The sequence below is a fragment of the Papaver somniferum genome, unplaced genomic scaffold (assembly GCF_003573695.1).
Source record: "Papaver somniferum cultivar HN1 unplaced genomic scaffold, ASM357369v1 unplaced-scaffold_132, whole genome shotgun sequence".
Taxonomy (NCBI): domain Eukaryota; kingdom Viridiplantae; phylum Streptophyta; class Magnoliopsida; order Ranunculales; family Papaveraceae; genus Papaver; species Papaver somniferum.
The window spans coordinates 22,764,291-22,784,875 of NW_020622381.1; the positions used below are offsets into that span (position 1 = coordinate 22,764,291).

General features: G+C 37.5%; 2 protein-coding genes across 5 annotated transcripts; both read left to right on the top strand.

Moving 5' to 3' along the window:
- Positions 1–9,443: 9,443 nt before the first annotated feature.
- Positions 9,444–15,829, top strand: LOC113332756 (glycerophosphodiester phosphodiesterase GDPD4-like). Of its 4 annotated transcripts, none has more exons than XM_026579269.1 (10): positions 9,444–9,784; positions 9,874–9,960; positions 10,638–10,735; positions 11,114–11,189; positions 11,416–11,496; positions 11,752–11,844; positions 12,820–12,909; positions 13,738–13,865; positions 14,338–14,544; positions 15,708–15,829. In XM_026579269.1, the coding sequence occupies exons 1-9, from the start codon at positions 9,620–9,622 to the stop codon at positions 14,504–14,506; spliced, it is 987 nt and encodes a 328-aa protein (XP_026435054.1). In that variant the 5' UTR covers positions 9,444–9,619; the 3' UTR covers positions 14,507–14,544; positions 15,708–15,829. The 4 variants fall into 4 exon arrangements, with proteins under 4 accessions (XP_026435054.1, XP_026435055.1, XP_026435056.1 ...); XM_026579270.1 differs by having other exon boundaries at positions 11,114–11,174; XM_026579271.1 differs by having other exon boundaries at positions 9,642–9,784; positions 11,110–11,189.
- A 7-nt stretch (positions 15,830–15,836) lies between these two features.
- On the top strand, positions 15,837–16,427 carry LOC113332923 (VQ motif-containing protein 31-like). The gene has a single exon (XM_026579421.1). It carries the CDS (start codon positions 15,837–15,839, stop codon positions 16,425–16,427), a length of 591 nt encoding a protein of 196 aa, XP_026435206.1.
- Positions 16,428–20,585: the final 4,158 nt, after the last annotated feature.

Here is a 20,585-nt window from a genome sequence, read left to right on the forward strand (position 1 = left end):
AATTAGGGTTTCGAAATTTACTCACCAAACATGTGATTTGACACTTCAATCGTCGACCCATTATTTTCCTTGTTCACCTGCTCCGTCCCATGCCTCAATTGCATCTTTCCAACTCATCCTATTTTATTGATTTCTTCCCTAGGTTTTTAGAGAGAAATTAGGGGAGAAAACTATATAATAAGAGGCTAGAACAAGGGGGTAATGATGGAGAAAGATAGGGGTGATGATGGTGGAGGTGTGGTGGTGGCAGTGAGTTGGTGGCAGAGGTGGAGAAGGTGGTGGTGTACGGTGGATTTTCTGCAGAGGAGAAGGAAGGGGGGCTCGACTGTTTTGGGAAGAAGGGGGGTGTTTGGTTAGCTGGTATAGGTTCGGTTGCTAGGGTGTTAGGCGGCTTCATCAAATTGGATGAACAGCGAGGATGAGCCGTGGGATGTGGAGCTGGTAGGTAGATCGGACGGTGATGCGGAGGCAAGCGAGGAGCGACCGTCGGATGAATGGATACAACGAAACGAACGGTGCTAGATTAGGTTAGGTGCTGTAGTGTAAGGCGGGGATATCAAACTTTGATGAACAGCAAAGGAGCAACCGTTGGATTCAACTACCATCTAATCTGAAGGCTTGGAATTTCAGCGCTGTGGTGCTCGGCAGAGACTTCAGATTTTGATGCTCTATGAAGGAGCGACCGTCGGATGCTTCTGAGAACTGATCTGATGGCTGAGAACAGAGGCGCTTTTGTGTGTAGAAAATGAGGTTGTGCGCACCATTCTTCGCGGCTTCCTTGCGTGATTTCTCCCGGCTTTTTCACTACTTTTCTGCTCTTTTTGCTCCGCAAGTCATCCAGACTTTATTTATTACCTAAAAATGCAAAATTAATTAATAAAAATATTTATTCTTGAAAACAATGAAAATACAGAATATGGGATAAAATGTAGAATTAATGCATAAAAGATGAGTTAAATGCCAACAAAAAGGGATAAATATATACAATATTAGGCACTCATCAATTAGTAAGCTACCCTCTGAACTAGATGACTCGAATATAGAAGAGGTGAACATGATAGGAACATTAGTCGAGGAGTCATTACCAAACACTTTGTTAGAAGATCCATTAGAAAAATGCCTAGCTCACTTTGGGATTGATTTTGATGATGATAATGTAATTAATGAGGTGAATGCTTTGTTAGATTCAACCCCTTTGTTAGATACTAGTAATGGATGGAAACCTAAGTTCGAACCACTACCAGTTTCTAAGTCTACCCTAGTTCCTTCTTTAGAAGTGCCTCCTAAGTTGGACCTAAAACCATTGCCAGATACCCTAAAGTATGTGTTTTTAGCAATAATTGGTATAATTCTAATTTTACTATTTATTTGCAATATTATTATTTGATTATTTGCATGGGATTGAATTGAAATATTAGTTCTTATTGAATAGTTGTGAATTAATTTGATAAAGCATGTTGGGTTTTAAATACTTTTGATGTTTTATACTCTTTGATTACAACTATTACTTCAAGAATATATTTGAGGCAAATATTAGAATTATTTTTAAAGATAGAATTGCATGAATATTATTTAGAGTTTACTATTTATTTGGTCAATGGTGGAATCCTAGTCTTGGTATTTTTCTACAAAACTTTGAATTATTTTATTTAGTTACTTGTTTAATTTAAATCTATAAAAATTGTTTTCTTCACAAGTCTGAAAAGAACCCAGTTTTTACCACTTTTACAACATCATTTGAAAAAACCATCAATAGCCTCGATATTCAAGGTGTTTGATAGGAAGTTAGATTGCCAATCACTTTAGAATACTGAATGAGACTTGACTAGCTTGTTCTTTGGTTGGATGGGATAGAAGTTGGAGGATACGTTAAGAAAAGCAACCATAGAATTTGACCGGATGCATTCGATAAGGGCCACCTCTTGCTAAGAGTCATGTAATTATGTTTTTCTTTTTGTTCATGTATCAAAAGTGTCACTATGTTGTAAAGATCAAAGTTATTTCTTCAAAAAAAAAAAATCAGAAAAACTCAGAAAAGTCAAAAAAAAAAAATATCAAGTATTTATTTATTCCATGTTTTGTCATGTTAAAGACAATAGTTCTCTCTTGTTCCAAAAATAAAAGAGAGTAATCAATATAAATAAGAGTCATGTAAAGAGTCATCTTTTTGTTGTAAATAGTCTTGTAATAAGCAAGGAGGGTGCAGCCATCGATGTATAACGCGGGTAAACTGAAATATCACCAACTCATTGGGTGAACATTCACAATTCTCGTAAAGCCGGACAGCTAGCTTGGCTTAGAATTCGGTTCTTAGCCTAAAAACTATCTCTTGGTGATTAGTAGTCATAACTTCAGGTCATTCTAGAAACATGTGTAGATACACTTTACACTCTTATCACATGTCTTTATTTGTTATCAGTGCTAGGATTGTGCCTTTGATAGCTAGATTGACATATCCATTTTGCTGTGAGCTTAAACTGTCTTGAACATGTCACATTTCATGGAATCTGATCTTATATTTTGTCCTAGAACTTTGTAGGTACGTTCTAAGCAAACCTTCACGAGACTTCAACTCGTCCACTATGGACACTTAGTGGTTTAAAAGGCTTAGTGCATACGCTAAATGCATTCGAGAGACCAGCGCCAGTGGTATAGGTAGGATTTCCTTAGTTTTGTTTTACTTGAGGACAAGTAAAATTCAGGTTTGGGGGTATTTGATGAGTGCTAAAAAGTGCATATTTCTATATATTTTTCTTGGCATTTAACTCATCTTTTATGCATTAATTCTACATTTTATCCCATATTCTGTATTTTCATTGTTTTCAAGAATAAATATTTTTATTAATTAATTTTGCATTTTTAGGTTGTAAATAAAGTTTGGATGAATTGTGGAGCGAAAAGAGCAGAAAAGTAGTGAAAAGTCAGGAGGAATTACGCAAGGAAGCCTCGAGGAATGTTGTGCACAAGACCAAAAGGCTAGAAATGGGCTTAACAAGGAAGAATTGTTCTTAAAGAAGATATGGGCTTGGCATACCCAAGGTCCAAAACCCTTACCCAAACCCATTTCCAATATCCATACCCGTCTCCTTCGCCAGCCGTCAGATTGGATCACATCTGAATCCAATGGTCGCAGCATCGCCAGTACATCAAAGTTTGATGTTCCTGTCTAACACTTTAGCACCTAACTCCATCTCAGACCGTCAGTTTTGATGTATCTCAGATCCAACGGTCGCTCCACTCCCATTTCCATCTCGCCGTTGGATAATTCTCTCATCTTTTCATCCATCGTCTTTCACCATCTGAGCATCAAAATATGATGGGTCCGCTCAATACTCTAGAACCCTAACCTATTTACCCTAAATCAAACATCCCCTAAAAGAAACTCTATCGAGTTCTCTTCCTTCTTCTTCCCCTCTTCTTCACAGCGACCATCACCACCACCATGTCCGCCACCAACTCCGCTCAACCACCTCCATCACTGTACCCCATCAATCAGCCACCCCCGCCATCACTAAAGGACACCACCATGATACCCTCTAGCTCCTTCTCTCTCAACCCTTTTATCTTTTCAAAAACAGTGAACCTAGAAACTAGGTTTGAGAGAAACGGAGTTAGTGAAATCAAACCACCAATTACGGAAGAGGAGAAGCAATAGAAGAATGGGTCGAGACCATTGATTGATTTCAGAGATTAGGTAAAGGTCAATTTCGGATTTTTTGTGTAACCCTAAATTTTATATTTTGGGGATTTTTGGATATTTGGTTTGCATGTATAAATAGGGTTCTTGGGTGTTGTTTTTGGGCATGCCTGGACTAGCCAGTACACCACCAAGAGGACTGGACTAGCCAGTTCCTCAATTGTTCATGTTCTGTTTTTGTTTCACTTTCAAATTCAGTTTTATTTTCACATATTCATCATGTTTTAATTTATCACTTGCTAGGGCTTAGATGAAACTCTTGATTGCATGCTAGGATAGTTAATATACATGTTGTTGTTCTTGTGATGTTTAAACTGAAGTAGGACTGATAATTAGACATTTGAGCTAATTCACCTGTGATCAGCTGTGCTGTAAGAAGACAGCTGATGCTAGGGGTGAAGTTAGTGATAGTGGTTAAGAATTCAGTCCATTTGAAGGGTTGTGCTTAATTGCCTTAGAATTGATAGTTAACTGGTTGAGCAAACAAGCCTGTGATCAGTTGTGCTGTAAGAAGACAATTGATTCTAGGGGTAAGTTAGTGAGATTAGTTAGTAAATCACTCATTGTAGTCTTCCATGAAAGAACAAGACATAGCTTGCATAAGAACTTCCTTAGTTTAGGATCAAGATGTGGATTCAAAACCTAGTGTTTCCTTGTTTCACATTGTATCTGTAGCTGTAATCTTTGCTCATTGCCCTTGGCTCACTGCCTTGGTTTGTTTGTCTTTGTTTCAATGTTTCTTTGTTTCTTTTGCCACTGTTACTCACTGCTTCACTTTGTTCACTGCCACCTTCACATTGCCATTGTTTTAGTCCATTTTCACTATTTTGCATTTAGATAACTAGATTAAAAAATTCAACTATACACCCTAGTCCCTGTGGAGATGACCTGTTCTTGCACATACACACTACAATGACAACTGTGCACTTGCAGTTTAACATGTAGGCCTTTCTGTCTACCCTTATCCTTTGCTCTTGTTTCTTATACAATCCCTGGCCTACCAAACTTCAATTAAACCTCAAGCCTTCTAATCTTTAACTAACAACCGCCCAATTAACCCATGAATTCACCTGAGAACTCGAATTCATTATCATAACCGTAATTACAAGTATAACAAAAACATCTCCTTATCTCCCGAGCTCGATTAACATCAACACCACCACCAACAATCAACTCTTAATGTTTTCCCCTAAATTTATGATATCAAAATCACAAAATCCTCTCACAGATACACGAGCAGAGAAGAACAGGGGAAAGAGAGAAAAAAGAAGAAGAATGAAGAAGAAGAAAGAAAAATAATGAACTCTTCTTTTTGGTATAGACAAGACCAAATCAAATTTACAGATACACCCAGTGATTCGAATATGGGTAGCCAGGTCGGTATATTTGCAAAAGTACTATTTTGCCGTTCATACTAATCTGATGATATTTTCTTCGTCCGGTGTCCGAATGACACATTCGACTAGTCCATTTCGCATCGCTTTTCGATATCTATCCGACGATACTAATTTAGATTCTAAATTATTGTTAGATTAATTTCTATTAGTTAATGTTCATATTGATTAATCAAGTCACTTGCGACTAAATCATGTCTTGATCATCTCTAGACCGGTCAAATAACGTTGACGAGATTGTGGGTCTTACATTAACAGCTCCCTTAGGCAAGATGAAACAAGAAAGCCTGAAATAATTACCCACTCGAAAACACTTTGATAAGCATTAGTCTACCAGAATAAGCCAGTTTTTTACACTTCTAAGGCTTAACCATTTTAGACACCTTGGAAATAAGAGGACTGCAATATGATAAGACAACCTAGTGGACAATAAAGGAACACCAAGATATCGACTTGGAGGCTCATGATGAGTGCTAAAAAGTGCATATTTCTATATATTTTTCTTGGCATTTAACTCATCTTTTGTGCATTAATTCTACATTTTATCCCATATTCTGTATTTTCTTTGTTTTCAAGAATAAATATTTTTATTAACTAATTTTGCATTTTTAGGTAATAAATAAAGTTTGGATGAATAGCGGAGCGGAAAAGAGCAGAAAAGTGGTGAAAAGCCGGGAGGAATTACACAAGGAAACCGCGAAGGATGTTGTGCACAAGACCAGAAGGATGAAAATGGGCTCACAAAGGAAGAAATTGTTCTTAAAGAAGAAGTGGGCTCAAGATTGTTTAATCCCAAACACATTTCCTAAACCCAAACCCATTTTCTAAGCCTAAAATCAATACCCAAACCCGTTTCGCCTCTTAACCGTCAGATTGGATCCATTCCATCATCCAACGATCGCTTCATCACAGTGCATCAAACTCTGAAGCTCCTGTCTAACACTACAGCACCTAACTCCATCTGGAGCCATCAGTTTTGTTGTGTCTCACAATCCTACGGTCGCTGCAAGCATTGCCATCTCAGCCGATAGATTCGATCCAGATGTGTCGATCCAACGCTTTAACTCACTGGACATCGAATTCTGATACATCCGCTCAACACCCTAATACCTAACCCTATTCCTACCCAACCAAACACCCCCCTCACTCTTTTTCATCGACTCCATCTTCTCTTTCTCCCCTCACCTCCTCTGCAACCTCCATGTCCGCCACCATCTCCTCCACCTGCTATCCCAACTGCTCCGCCATCACCACCATAATTACCACAGCGTCGAACAATGATAACCCATCATTGTTCCCCTCTCCCTAGTCCGTCTACTTTACTTATTCCACACATTTTCAACCGAAACCCTAAAGTGTGAAATAGGTAAATTAGGTCGATCTAGAGGCAAATTGAAGGTATGGGAAGCAAGAGAAGACTAATTCTAAGCATGGGTCGAAGTTTGATTGGAGTCAGAGATTAGGTAAATTTCTAATTTTAATTTCTAAAACCCTAATTTTTCTGATTTGGGAAATTTGGGGGGAAATCAATTGAATGTTAAATTGAAGTATGGGATAGTCTATTAGGGTGGTTATCAGAGTTAGGTAGGATTTTTTTTTATTTAATTTGTATTTTCACCAAACCCTAATTGGACTGATGTGGTCCTGTTTTGGGGAAAGTTGGTTTGTGTATAAATAGAGATGATGGGTGTGTGTTAGAAGGCATGCCTGGATTAGCCAGAGCATCAGTAGAATAGTTTAGTTTTGTTATTTCCATGAACTGTAGCTTTGAGGGTTATCAATCTTTTCAATTCCATGATTCTCAATTCAAATGCATTGTTAATTTTAGCTGTTCTGAACTCCAACATGTATTGAATTTGAGTATGTGATTGTTACAATTTATATCAAGCTCCTGTTCATGTTTATGTTATGTTATGTTCTTATGATTTGTTCTTAGGATAGTCTCATTCTAGTGCACTGTTGAATGATGTATTGCTAGGATAGTTATCTTGTGCCTGTTTTGCTTGAGAAATGGGAAGTAATCAGTGCTCTGGTATGCCTGTGATTGACTGTGCTGTCAAAAGACAGTCAATACTAGGGGCATATCAGTGAGCAAGCTGATTTTCCTCCCATTCTAATATATGCTCAAGGTCTTCAACTCAACCTAGAATTGCATTAGGTCACAAGGTGGATTCTAAGCCTTGGCTTAGCCACAAATCTTTTTACAGTCACTTATAATTTCAAGCCTGTTTTGATTCCCTGCTCAGTTAAATTTCTTAGCCATCTTGTTCAGTTTTTCTTGCAAATTGTAGCTGTTGTGCATTGAAATCAGTGCACAAACTCCTCCCTGCCCTTGGCTTACAGCCTTGGTTCTTAACTGTTTTGCCATATTGCTTTGCATCTGTTTTGTTTATTTTGCAGCCTTGGTTTGTAGCCTTGGTTTGCATCTGTTTTGTTTATTTTGCAACTATCACTGCCCTGTAAATACCATTGTATATGCCACTGTCACCTTTAACTCACCTTGTGTAGGCCCTGTTTTGCTCTCTTTGCTTCATTGTGTCATTGTCACTCATTGCATTTAGATTAACTAGTTTAGGAAACTTCAACTTACACACCCTAGTCCCTGTGGATTCGACCCGTATTTGCACAAGCTACAACCGACACCGTGCACTTGCGGTTATAACATGTAGGCTTCCTCTTGCTCTTATTTTCTGTCTCCTTAAAAGCCTACCAGCTCACCAGAGCTATAGTCCGAGCAATGAACATAATCAACAAATGAGGAATAATAAAGCAGTCTTCTATTTGATCAAATCCAAACCAGACACTTCGATAAAATCGATTAGAGCACTCTTGAGAGACTCATCAGTTGACGCAAAACTTTTGAAAAGAGACTAGAACATCGTCAGCAAAACAAAGGTGGGTGAGCTGAGTCAACCTACATCTAGGATGCAAACTAAAATTTCCAGCAATCACCTGATACTTGAGACAAACACTTAAAATTTCCATCATTAAGACAAACAAATAAGGGAAAAGAGGACAACCCTGCCAACGACCTTTACTAGAAAAAAAATGGCCATAGGGAGATCCATTAACAAGACTGAAAATTTCGCGGAAGAGATATAAATGTAGTCCTAGGAATAAATAGAGAAGAAAAACCCATTTTCTTCGAACAAAGCATAATGGCATCCCAAGACACAATGTCATAATCCTTTCTAACGTCTATTTTCAAAGCACACCTAGGGGTACCACATTTCCCAAGACACAATCCCTGAACCACCACAATATTTATTTCAAGAGGATTGTACCCTATCCAAATTCTACATGAGTATTATTCCCATAATGATCAATAAAACACCATTTTTTATTTATGAAAAATTCAATATTGTTCCTATTCTGAGCTTGCACATGGGTTTCTACGATACCCATAATGGTCAATTTATTCTGAATGTTTAATTTAATAACTTCTTTTTGCGAGGGTCATTCAACCCTCTAACATCCCATCAGCATATCTTAAACATTATTAAGGATAGAAAGAAGCCTCAAATATAGCCTAGATTTCTTAAGCTCCAAACCTTTAGGAGCCAAAACAAAACTATTAGAAGTATTACTACATTTGGATAAGAACTTGCCTCTTGAACCATTTGCCACATAACTAACTTGACCCTTATAATCATTAGAATCCCCCTCCTTGTTAATAGATCCAGAATTGAAGTTTTGTACCAAAACCTTCACATACCAATAGCTTCAGAACTTTCCATTTCATCTCCACGTTCAACTAAGAAATCAAACATATTATAGATACTATTCCATTTCTCCCCTTCCATCTGCATTAACATTAAGCTGAATTCTAGGCTTTCGAGAACCTTTAATCACCCAAACTTGCTTATCATTTATTTTATCCCAGTTAGCCTGCTTTTGTACGGCTTTTATCATTCTATCCATCCCCGCGGTTAAGCCCATGGTATAAAGTACCATGACTCAGGCTAAGTCATATGGTCTTCTAATCCAGATGCTAGATTAGAAGCTATAATAACCTCTTGTCCTAATGGTAGTGTTAATCTAGCATCTAGATGCGTTGAATGGAACAACGAAAAGTAGAAGCGTTGAATGAAACAACAATAAGTGGAATTAGGTTGCGCTGAATGGAACAACGCAAGCATCTCAGCCGTCAGATCAAAAAATAAATCAATCTGCGCTGAACCATTCGGCGGAAAGCTGATTTTCTCTACACTGAACCATTCAACGAAACTATCAAGTTAGTGGTTGGACTGCAAGATATATCTAAAAAGATAAGTATTGTTAAAAGATATGAACACTTTTTGTGTAATTTAGCGGCCAAATCCAGCCCGCAGAACCTTGTCTCATAACTGGCCTCCTGGGGTGGACTGTGGACATCGTCTCCGCTGCTCCTCCAGTGGGACGACGCGTCCACCTACCCAAATAGAATCAACAAAGCACTGTGTAAAATTACACAACCAAATCGATCGGAAAATAAATACTGTACAAGTCTGTAACCAAGAAAAGAAAAAAGAAAAAAGGAAAAAGAAAAATGGCGATTTTGAAAACCAAAAAGAGACAACAAAACCCTAACGATTGTTGGAATCAATTTATAAGATTCTCTTCCAAGAAATTCTTTCGTTTACTGTTGATTCTCATTTTGTTAGCTCTTATTCCTCCGATTTTCTTTCATTTTAGACTCAGACGAATCCAAAAGGTGTGAAAATGAAATTATTAGTATAAACTCTAGAAGGAAATCATGTTGGATTGTCTTGCCAATACTTATGATTTGTTTTGTTGTTGCAGTTACAAGCAAAGAAATGTGGTTGGATTAAGAATCCTCCTTTAGTATGTGCTCATGGTGGTGATCCAACTAAAGCTTTCCCCAATACTGTATGTATATTCAACCTATTATTTTTTAGTTCTCTTATTCTATTCTAGAGTTAGGGTGTAAGGGTTTAAGTTCTCTCTAGTCTCTACCGAGTTTAATTTTGTAATAGTGTGATTCCCCAGGAGAAAACCATTTAAGCTGATTCCGGTAAGAATCTATAGTTTAGTTTAGGTCAGAGAATCCCTTGGGAAAATATACAAAAATTTATGGGGCAAGCCACTTTGCTACTTACTCCTGGTCAGGTGATGCCCAAATAACCTTCGGATCAGAGGTTGCGCCGTCCCCAGGATCAGAGCTTATAGATAGGGTGCCATGCCACCATCCATAACGGATCTGAGTTTCATGGAAATTATTTTGCCTAGCAATCTCGTAGCAAGAAAGGTAGGTAATAATGGTAAATTAGCTTTCTAGGGGATTATTGGAGTTGTACAAGAATCATCGCTTGTTCTTCAGAATCACGTGTATGCATATCTTTTTCGAGCTTCGTAGAAGCACTTTGAAGTTTTTGTACCTTGTATGAAAGAGGTGAAACATAGATTAATTCACTGCAAGTTAGATTTTTATTGCTATTCCTTCATTCATTGTGCACATATGCCTCTGCATGCATGTAGGTGAAAATAACTCACTCTTGGATAAGGTGTATAATTTAAACACTACTTCTTTTTGTCTTACTTTCCAGATTTCTGCATATCATAGTGCCCTTAGCTCTCAAGTTGACTGCATTGAGGTTGATGTTTCTCGTTCTTCCGATGGAATTTTGTTCGCTCTCCATGATAGGTATATGTTTATCTTAAATACAGAAACATTTAAGAGTTAGTTGTTCATGTGACCACCATGGAAGCCTGTAGCTTATTATTTATGAGAGCAACCTGTTCTTGAAATAAGATTTGCTGCATGAAAGTAAAGAAAAGGTGTTAATTATGTTGTACTAGTATGGTATTTTTAGGAATTTCCATAGAACAAGAACCTGACTGGAATATAAACTCGACCGACACTGTCGACCTTTCCTGCTTTCCAAATGGAGCAGTACTTATGTATGAAATATATAATCCAAAACTTAACTGTTCATAGTCATCATATTCATATATCTGGGTGTGTGTATATTTATATTTCTTGAAAATACTAGGACATTTGATTTTTACGTGGCACAGGCAGGGATTTGCAGCGAATATCTGGTAACGAGACCGCAAAAGTTGGGTTCTTGACCAGGAAAGAGGTTAGAGTTCTCCTGGTATATCTTATGTATTAACTAAATACACATCTTACACCAAATTATCTCCCTTAACATTTAAGTTCAAGCACATAGTTACCTTAACCTTTTTAAAGTAATTTTGTCTAAATTAGGTGTACTTGTTCTGAAACTAATTAGGTACAGTTGTTGTGTGACCTTAAATGTTTCATTTTGTAAGTCTTTTTCAACAATGTTGAACTGATGATCTATTTGTTTCTGGTTGTAGATAAAAGAATTGGGTGTCAAACATCTGTCCCATCAAGAGTTTCACGAACAAGAAATGTCAACAGTCGAAGATGCATTGATGGTATTTTCAGGGGTTACCCTCCCCCCATCCCTCCCAGTTTTCATTTTGTAATAGACGTGGAACATTTTGAATATTATTTTGACAAGATCTCACACATTAAGCGTTACCTATCTGGTGGCTACATAATCGCAATATCAAAGGTCATCCAGAAGTCTGGCACTGCTTGTGATTCGTCATGTAATTCTACTCTTTGTCATTCCCGAAGGTGTTTCTGGAAACGATATATCTACAATGCTTTGTTTTAACTTTGTGCAGTTAATATCTAAATCAGTTCGGCATGTAATCTTGGATGCAAAAGTGGGGCCTCCAAAATATGAGCAGGGACTAGCAAAAGATATTCTTTCTATTGTAAGTAGATTGTGTTTTCACCGATTCGTGTATATGCACACAAAAATGGTTTCACAGCCTAGCTTCTTCATTGTTGGTCAAAACTTGTTAGGAGGGGAATTATGGCAGGTTGGAAATAATATATGCATTAATTATGTCTAAGATGAGTTTCACGTAATCTCATTATACATTTGTTAATAAACATAATTTATCATAATGCTCTCTAGATGTCTCCCTACTTCGGAAAATTCTATAATAGTGAGAGTTCATCTATCATTCCCCTGCCTAATCTCCTCCCAGTTGGTCAAGAACTCCAAAATGCCTTAACAAAGAAAAGTAAGTAGCTGCCTTGGAAGAGTTGTAGGCCACAAAATGCCTTAGGTTGTTGGCAGGAATGTAAGATCAATTATGTGTCGCTTTAGCAAAAATAGAAGCTTTCACCATCTGAAAAAATATCTTAGTTGTAGAATTATCATATCATAGGTTGCTGAGTGGTGAGCAGGCCAAACGCACCGCCTGTGGCAGCTTGCTCTATTGTTACCACTTACCACTGTATATGAAATCTCGACGACCTATCTTTGAAGCTGGCTTAAACTACGCATGAGCATAGATTTTGTTCCTTTCAGACCGGCTAACTTAGCTCTTAGCTTTTTGTGTCAGTTGCTGAGTGAAAATTTTTAAGCTTTAATCTCACATTAGCAGGCTTTTTGCCTTCCATGAGAGTGTCGTTTGGCCAATCTGGGAGACTCGAATTTTTAGCCTTAAGTATAGTTCCTTAAGGGAGTAGTTTGTATTTGACTCTTGAGGTATGTGCTCATCGGTTATCTAAAAAGGTATAATTGCTCCCGGCCAGTTAAGAGTAGGCATGATAACCAATGCATAATGTGAGGAAAAGTTAGCTGATCCAAGCAGGGCTTCCTGTTTGTCCCTCTGTCTACTTGTCTATCTTTCTTAAAAGAATTGAGTAACTAGGTTTTCTACTTTGAATTTTTGCAGGTAAAGAGAACACAGTGTCAAAATTGTATCATTTGGGCTAAAAGTGACACGTTAGCTAGGGATATAATCAGACTATCGTCTGACGTGACGGTGAGAAGGCTTCACTTGTTCTTACCTTTTATGGCATTTGTGTTTTGATTTAGAATAATATTTACTGGAGTGCGATAATTCAAGGTTTTTTTTGGTTTGGAATAATATTTACTGGAGTGCAATAACTCAGGAAAATAAAGGCTTATAGAGCAAGAATGTTGAACTCAACAAAATCTACGCCAAGTGGCTGACCAATTTCACTGCCCTCCTTGAGTTAGTATGTCCTCTGACTTTAAGTACTTTGACCATATTAAAGTGCTGATCTGCATTGTCAGACACTTCTAGGACAATTTAACCATATCAGAGTATTCAACCTACTGTATAACTTACTTGTTCGAGTGTTGTTGTCCTTGGGTTCAGACAATACACCTCAGAATATATTAAACCTGTTGGCAGTATAAAATGATTATAGCATGCTCAGTGTACTGGATGATGGCCCAACCGTATGCTGATCCCGGCATTGCTGATTTACTGATTCTCCTATGGATTATTGATCATAAAACCCACAATCTGACAAACTTAGACTGTGATAGTTTCCTGTTTTGATGCTGGGAAAGTTGACTGAGTAGCCGTAATATGTTCTGATTGGTGGTAGTATGCAGAAAAGATACCGTTAATAGTCTGGTTGATTTGCGTGGACATTTATTTATTTATTACATGAATGTTGTTGTTTGGTGAAGAAACGTTTATTGTGTGATCAAAAGTCAAAACGGCCGAGTCTTACTACCCTGCTTGGGAATGCTTATACTTGGCGCAAAACTGCATACATTCTTTATATTCCTTAATGCCAATTTCTGACCGTGAGGGATGTTGGTCTCTCTTTGGCAGGTTGGTTACATTGTCATGAGTGATCCTGTGACTGGTGCTAGAACCAACTTACTAAGAATGAAAAAAGCTGGTGTTGTTGGGGTGTATCACCCTTTAGTTGATGACAAGCTTGTGAGAGTTCTTCATGGGTATGATTTCCAACTAAATTCATCCATGTGTAATTTCATTGTTTTATTTTTGACATAACCACCCGCATTTTACTGCTAACATAAACACAGCACATGGAATTTGGTAAAATTAAGTGGTAAGTGTTATTTTCCCCTGAACCAGATATATAACCCCTACCAGTCTAGTCAACTGTGAGGTGACAATGCAAAAACACTGAGTGCAAAACTAAGTGATCTAGTTTAATTTCAAACTGACCAAACTAATATTCATGTTTCGAAGCTCTTATATTATGTCATCCATCCTATAAAGGGTTTTTTGCTACTTCCCTATTATTCTATGTGTAAAACAGTGTATGCCCAGGCCCCCCTGGATGCATGTTTATCTAAAAATATCCTGACTAATGATTTAACCTCAGAATCAGTTCATACCTTTATAACAGTGTATTGTTTATGGTGAATTGCTGCTAATAGTTTTGTGTCTTTTTGTCTATAGGAGGAATAAGAAAGTTTATTCTTGGACTGTCGACGAGGCAGATTCTATGCGGAGAATGCTAATTGAACAAGTAGATGGTGTTGTTACCAACCATCCTGCGAAGCTTCGACGGCTCATGCAAGACATTCAAACTCAATGCCTTGAGGATGGGTTCCCTTTGCCCAGATAATAACCTCTCTGTCTGTTTCTGTCTCACTCTCTCCCCAGGTATCATTCCAACACGTCATGTAGTTGCCGCTTATATAGATGGGTCTAAACACCCAATTAATTGCACAGCAAAAATCTCATTTTCCCATTCATAGAAGAGCCAAAATGTTAGGTTATTTTCATGACAAGGGCACTTTGAAAAATGCCTTGTCTTGCATTACATATTTATTTAGCAACACAGTATCTTCCATCTTGTTGACAATTTTGTCTATTTTTTTTCTTTTTCTTTTTTCTTTTTCTTTGTTAAAAATCTGCAAGATCAGAAAATAAAGGATATTTTAGTAATTCTCTGCATTTTTCCCCTTTTTAATGAACTGATGACTTGGCAAGATGGTGGTTCTAATCTGAGGTCCTTTTCGTTTTGTCCTAACTGCCGTTAGACTGTTCCAGTGTTAAACCATCTAAAGCCAAATTTCTGTTCATTCCCTTTTCTTCTTTCCTTTTTTTCTTTCCTTCTTTCTTCCTCTCCCTAAAACGAAAATCTGCTGAAATCCCTCATGCATTTTGCTTTGCGTTTTCTTATCGATTGGGGTTAAGGAATAATCGATGGCTGCACAATCGAGAGGTTTAATCTTTCTCTATTCTATGGAATTTTAAATACTTGAATTTGTAAGTTTTAATGCCTTCTTTGATTAACTTTGCCGATCAGAAAAAGGAAAGAAAATAAAAGACTTTGTTTGATCAAAGAGAATTCTGTGTATGTATGGTTTGAATTTGAAATTACTATATGCGGTAACTTCTTTGCATGTCATTTTTGTTCTTGTTTGTTGCTGCTTAAGTGCATATTACCAAGTTCTTAAATTCATAAACGTGTGACAATTTTCTAGTTGATAAATAGAACATAGCGTGGTCTTCTATTTCTCAGCCTAAATGAAATTTCGGAAATAAATCAAGCATGCAGTTCATGATGTCCGTTTCCTCATTTGATTGGATTTTTAAATTCTTATGACAATTTTATCCCAAAACCTTGTTGAAGTAAGAGAACTTTTCCGTGACCATCCTTTATAAAACTTGATTCTTTTGAGTTTGACAATTCTTCCTATCCCTCTTCTGGAAAGAGAGCTCCGAACACTAATAAGAGTGGCTACACATAAATTTCGCATTGTTAAGTTAAACTATTTATAATTCTTCAACAACTGTAGAGACTAATTACTCTTTGGCAGGTTAACTTTACTTGAAGTTAAACGAGGTACCATGCCATAGAGTCTCTGTGGCTGGGAGCAGAAGGTTCTTCTTGAGCAAGAGAATATTGGCACGTTCCTGAGGTTCTGCTAAGTAACGCTCAAACCAATATGGAAAAACCAACAAGCAACCAAGACTCGACGCCATTGACGACTTTCGTCCAAGCTGATACAAACACCTTTCGCGAGCTTGTTCAACGTCTAACCGGTTCATCCGATAGGGATCATGGAACATCTAATGTACCTCCTCAGTCAAACAATAATGCAGTTGCAACCAATGAAAGTACAACCACCAAAGTAATAGGTGTGAAGAAACCAACATTCAAACTGCATGAGAGAAGGCAATACTCTAAAACTAAACTGGAAGTTGTAAATCCCGGTTTTCAATTCAGACCAGGTTCACCGATTTTATCTCCATCTAGACCTGGTTTGCATAAAACAAAACTACTCCCCTCCCCAACAAAGGTAGCTAATTATAGTCCTATTCCAAGCCCTTCACAGCCATTTGCAAACTTATCAATCCTCGAAGAAAAAGCAATGCATAACTTACCATCTGATAGTTTAAATAATGAGGAGGAAGAAGAGAAGGCAATCCAAGAGATGAGGTTTTATTTGCATCCTTCCCCGCGATCTAAAACAAGTTCAGAACCAGAATTGCTAACGTTGTTCCCACTTACATCCCCGAAGTCTCACCAGCCTTAAACGTACGCTTATCTGCTCATAAGTTCTTCCAGGGTCTGTTCTTTTTTTTTTTGCTTAATCACGTATATTTTTATTAAAATGAAGAGCCAAAATACAAAATGTTTATTACAAAAAGGAGCTTACAGAATAATAAACAAAGGATGGAACTCAAACGAACATGCTAGCAAATCCTATAATAGGTAATATTGGGCATTTCAACTCTTTTTAAGAAACCGGGCCTTCCATTATGGATTGTTCTTTCACCAGCTCTCAGGCCTGCTCCTCTTTTGGCTAGATCATCTGCAGAAAAATTAACTTCACGGAAACAGTGTTGAAAGATGATGTTCTCCAGATTTTGCTTTGCATTTAGCCATCTTGCTCTAAACATCCAAGGAACACAATCATTGCAGAAGTCATTAATAACAGCTTTTGAGTCTGATCTGATTATCACCTTTGAGTTTTCAACACAAAAGCCCATTCAAGTGCACAGATCACTGCAAGAATCTCTGCTATATAGATTGTTGCAGTCCCTACTCCCCATGACATTGCTCCAATGACCTCACATGAAGAATCCCTGACAATGATACCAAAACCAGTTGCACCAGGATTACCAAATGAAGAGCCATCACAACAGAATAATATAAAACTTTGATCTGGGGCCTTCCAAAAACATTCTTTGATGTAAACGTATTTGATTTGTCTAACACCCAGTTGGAAAATATCAATAATATGCTGATCATAGCTTTGTCCCCATTTGGTGCCTTTCATCCTGAAACCACCCTCATACACAGATTGCCATATTTTCCTTTTAAATTCATTGAGCTGAGGAGATTTTTCTTCAAAGAGCTTCTTGTTCTTTTTAAACCACGGTTCTTTCATAATAGAGCAAGCAACAGTCATCCATACTTCTTTAATCAGAGGACTCTTGTGGTGAGCTAATTTGCAGACATCAGTAAAGGATTGAGGAATCTCAAATTCAAAGATTGAACAGATCCAAGCCCATGCATTTATACTAAACTGACATTTCCACAGTGTGTGTTTCATACAGTCTTGCTCTGCAGTGCATATGCAACATCTTGAGACTACTTCAAAACCATTCTTTATCATCACTTTATCATCCACATAAATTTGTTGTTGTAGTTTCCAAATATTGCTTGCAATAGCTGGATGCAAAAATGGTTTCCATATGTAAGCAGGCCAATTAACTTTTGGTTCTCTTGACCTAATTCTTTCCACAACTGCAGATGTTGAAAATTTTCCTTTTAAGTCACCGCTCCATACCATAATATCCAATCCACCACTAACATCAGGGAGAGTAGTTGAGTTAAAATATTGCACCAGTTCATCAGGAATGCTCCAGTTCTTGACATCAAGTAATTCATTGACCTTCATGTCAATGTTGCTTTTAATAAAATTGTTAAAGCCAATATCATTTATGAGAGGCTTATCACCTAGCCAAGTATCAAACCATACTGATATTCTTGAGCCATCACCAATGCACCATCTGACTTTATCTTGCAGTATAGACCAAGCCCATTTCAGTCCAGGCCAAACAGATGATTGCTTCCAATTTGTATTCCATTGACCATTTTTATCTGTATACTTTGCAATGAAAAACATAGCCCATTCTTCTTTTGAATTTAAAATTCTCCACATCATTTTCATTAGCAATGCTTTATTTATTGTTTCCAATCTTCTTATGCCTAATCCACCTTCACTAAATGGTGTGCACACCTTTTTCCATGCCAATGTTTTGAATTTTCTGACATCTGCATCCCCTGACCATAAGAAGTTTCTTATGATTCTTTCACATATCTTAGTCACTGAAGCTGGCCACTTATAAATTGTGATGTTGTATATGGGCACACTACTCAGTACTGATTTGATTAATACCAACCTGTCCTGAAAAGATAGTAGTTTACCCTTCCACACAGCTAATTTGTCTTGAAGCATTTCTACAATGGGCCATACCATGGATACTGTGACTCTACCTGGAGAAAGCATTACTCCAAGATATTTATCAGGAAATTTAGCTACATCCATATTTAGTCTTCCACTAATAATCTGTTTTTGTGCATTACTTACTCCATCTATGAAACACTTGCTTTTTACCCTATTAATACATTGCCCTGAACTAGATTGGTATTGATCAAGCAGTTCCATAAGATTTTGTAGATTTTTTTTAGCTCCATTACAAAATATAAACACATCATCAACAAAGAATAGATGGGTTGGATGAATACCTTTTTTTACCACCATAGGCATGATTTTTCCTTCATGAACCAAATGAGAAATATTTCTGCTCAACAGATCTTTCATTAGAATGAATAATAAAGGTGATAATGGATCACCTTGCCTTAAGCCCCTTCCAACTGGTAAAAATCCACATGGTCCACCATTCACCATTATAGAAATCCTTGCAGAGTTGAGAATATTTAATAACCATTGACACCAAGAAGCAGAGAAGCCATATTTAAGTAGAACTTTAACAAGGAACTCCCAACTAACAGCATCATATGCTTGTGAAATATCTAATTTCAGTCCTCCATTTCCCCCTCTTCTCTTTTTCTTCATTTCATTGATCATTTCAGATACTAACAAAACTTGTTCATGGATGTTTCTCCCTTTGATGTAAGCAGTTTTTTGGGGAGATACAAGCTTTCCAATTAAAGTACTCATCCTTGAAGTAATTAGGGTCCGAAATTCAAAGACCATGTATTTTCACATTTGAACCATGCAATTCGACATTTCGTATTTTTATTACAGCTTTCAATTGATTGTGCAGATTAAAGGTCCTCTAGGACCCTGGACCTCAGGTCCCCAACGAAACGAGTTTGAGTTGGTTTACTTTATAGCAGGTTTGGATGCAGGTCCAGAAGTTATTTTTTGACTTCTGGAAGCAAAAAAGTTAGAAGTTAGCTTGGGTAAACAATTTCAGAATGAATTCCAGGAACAAAAAATTTAATTTTCTGTGAAACAAAATGTTTTTGCTTCTGACTTCTGCTTCAGATTTGTATACAAACGTGCTCTTACTTGTGTAATTCGGCAGAAAAGAATATGTAGGTACTGTTTAACCTTTTTTATCAAGTCTCATTTGGGCATGGGTTTGTCTGTGCCACACCCTTTTTTAGATTAGAAAAGGGGTTTGTGCAGTCCCCTCTTTTATCCCCATGGCAGACAAGGTTAATATACCGAACCGAAAATTGTAAATAAAGTCTTTTTTACCCCAAACAATTTGGGATAGGCTAGAAATGAAATTCATTAATGGGTTTTATTTCATGAAAGTATGGTAGATTTTACGCCTGCTTCATGAAAGTATGGTAGAAACGAAAGTGTGGTAGAAATGAAATTCATTAATGGGTTTTATTTCATGAAAGTATGGTAGATTTTGCCATCTTCGACACAATCCATTTTTTAAAAATCTTGGGTAAGGTACACACTGCGCGGGGATAGACATGCGGAGTGATATTTTTTGGCGCTTTTTGTGCTCGGGTTCGTTTTGGCACAAGGATACTCTTTGGCATTTTTTGCGCCCGGGTTCGTTTTCGGGATACCATTCTAATGGGATTGTGTATCCACGACCATTGAAATGGGTTTATCCACTTTATCCCTGCCCGGTCAGCAGGGCAAGGGGAAAATCACCACTTGCATTCTTACTAAAATGGGTTTGCATGCTCGTGGGTTGGAGGGTGAGTCATCATGTTTCTTTGACGTGGATTACTACTCTCCACGCGCGCCTGTCCAGTGTCAATCCTCCGATAAGTTCCACTGATTCATATCCCATTTCGCGACTTTTTCCTAAGTCAATTTTGGTCGACTTGTGTTTCTCTTCGTCCCTTCAGCACACTTGGTGAGTCTTGTAAGAACAAGTGCATATGGAGGTCTTCGTTTGACATGCCCAAACCAAACCAAACTAACAAGGTCAATATATCATCTGCATCAACATCAAAGCATTCTGTGATCCTAGGAATATAGCGGGATGCTGAAGGAATTTCATTCAACACAAACCGACCCAATAAGTTGCTGAAACTGGTTTGAGTTCTCTCACCCTCAAGCACCATAATTGTATACACCAAATATACCTTGACACGTGGAGGGTGATTACAAGCCCAGGGCAAGATACAATCATACACCAGCACGCACCAAATCCATTCTAAATATGCTTACATCCTAAGCTAA

Bases quoted from the DNA above. Each gene is read 5' to 3' on its own strand.
- LOC113332756 (XM_026579269.1), top strand. From the start codon at position 9,620: ATGGCGATTTTGAAAACCAAAAAGAGACAACAAAACCCTAACGATTGT. The intron at 11,845-12,819 runs GTAAGTAGATTG...GAATTTTTGCAG, and splicing joins CAAAAGATATTCTTTCTATT to GTAAAGAGAACACAGTGTCA. The intron at 13,866-14,337 runs GTATGATTTCCA...TTTTGTCTATAG, and splicing joins CTTGTGAGAGTTCTTCATGG to GAGGAATAAGAAAGTTTATT.
- LOC113332923 (XM_026579421.1), top strand. From the start codon at position 15,837: ATGGAAAAACCAACAAGCAACCAAGACTCGACGCCATTGACGACTTTC.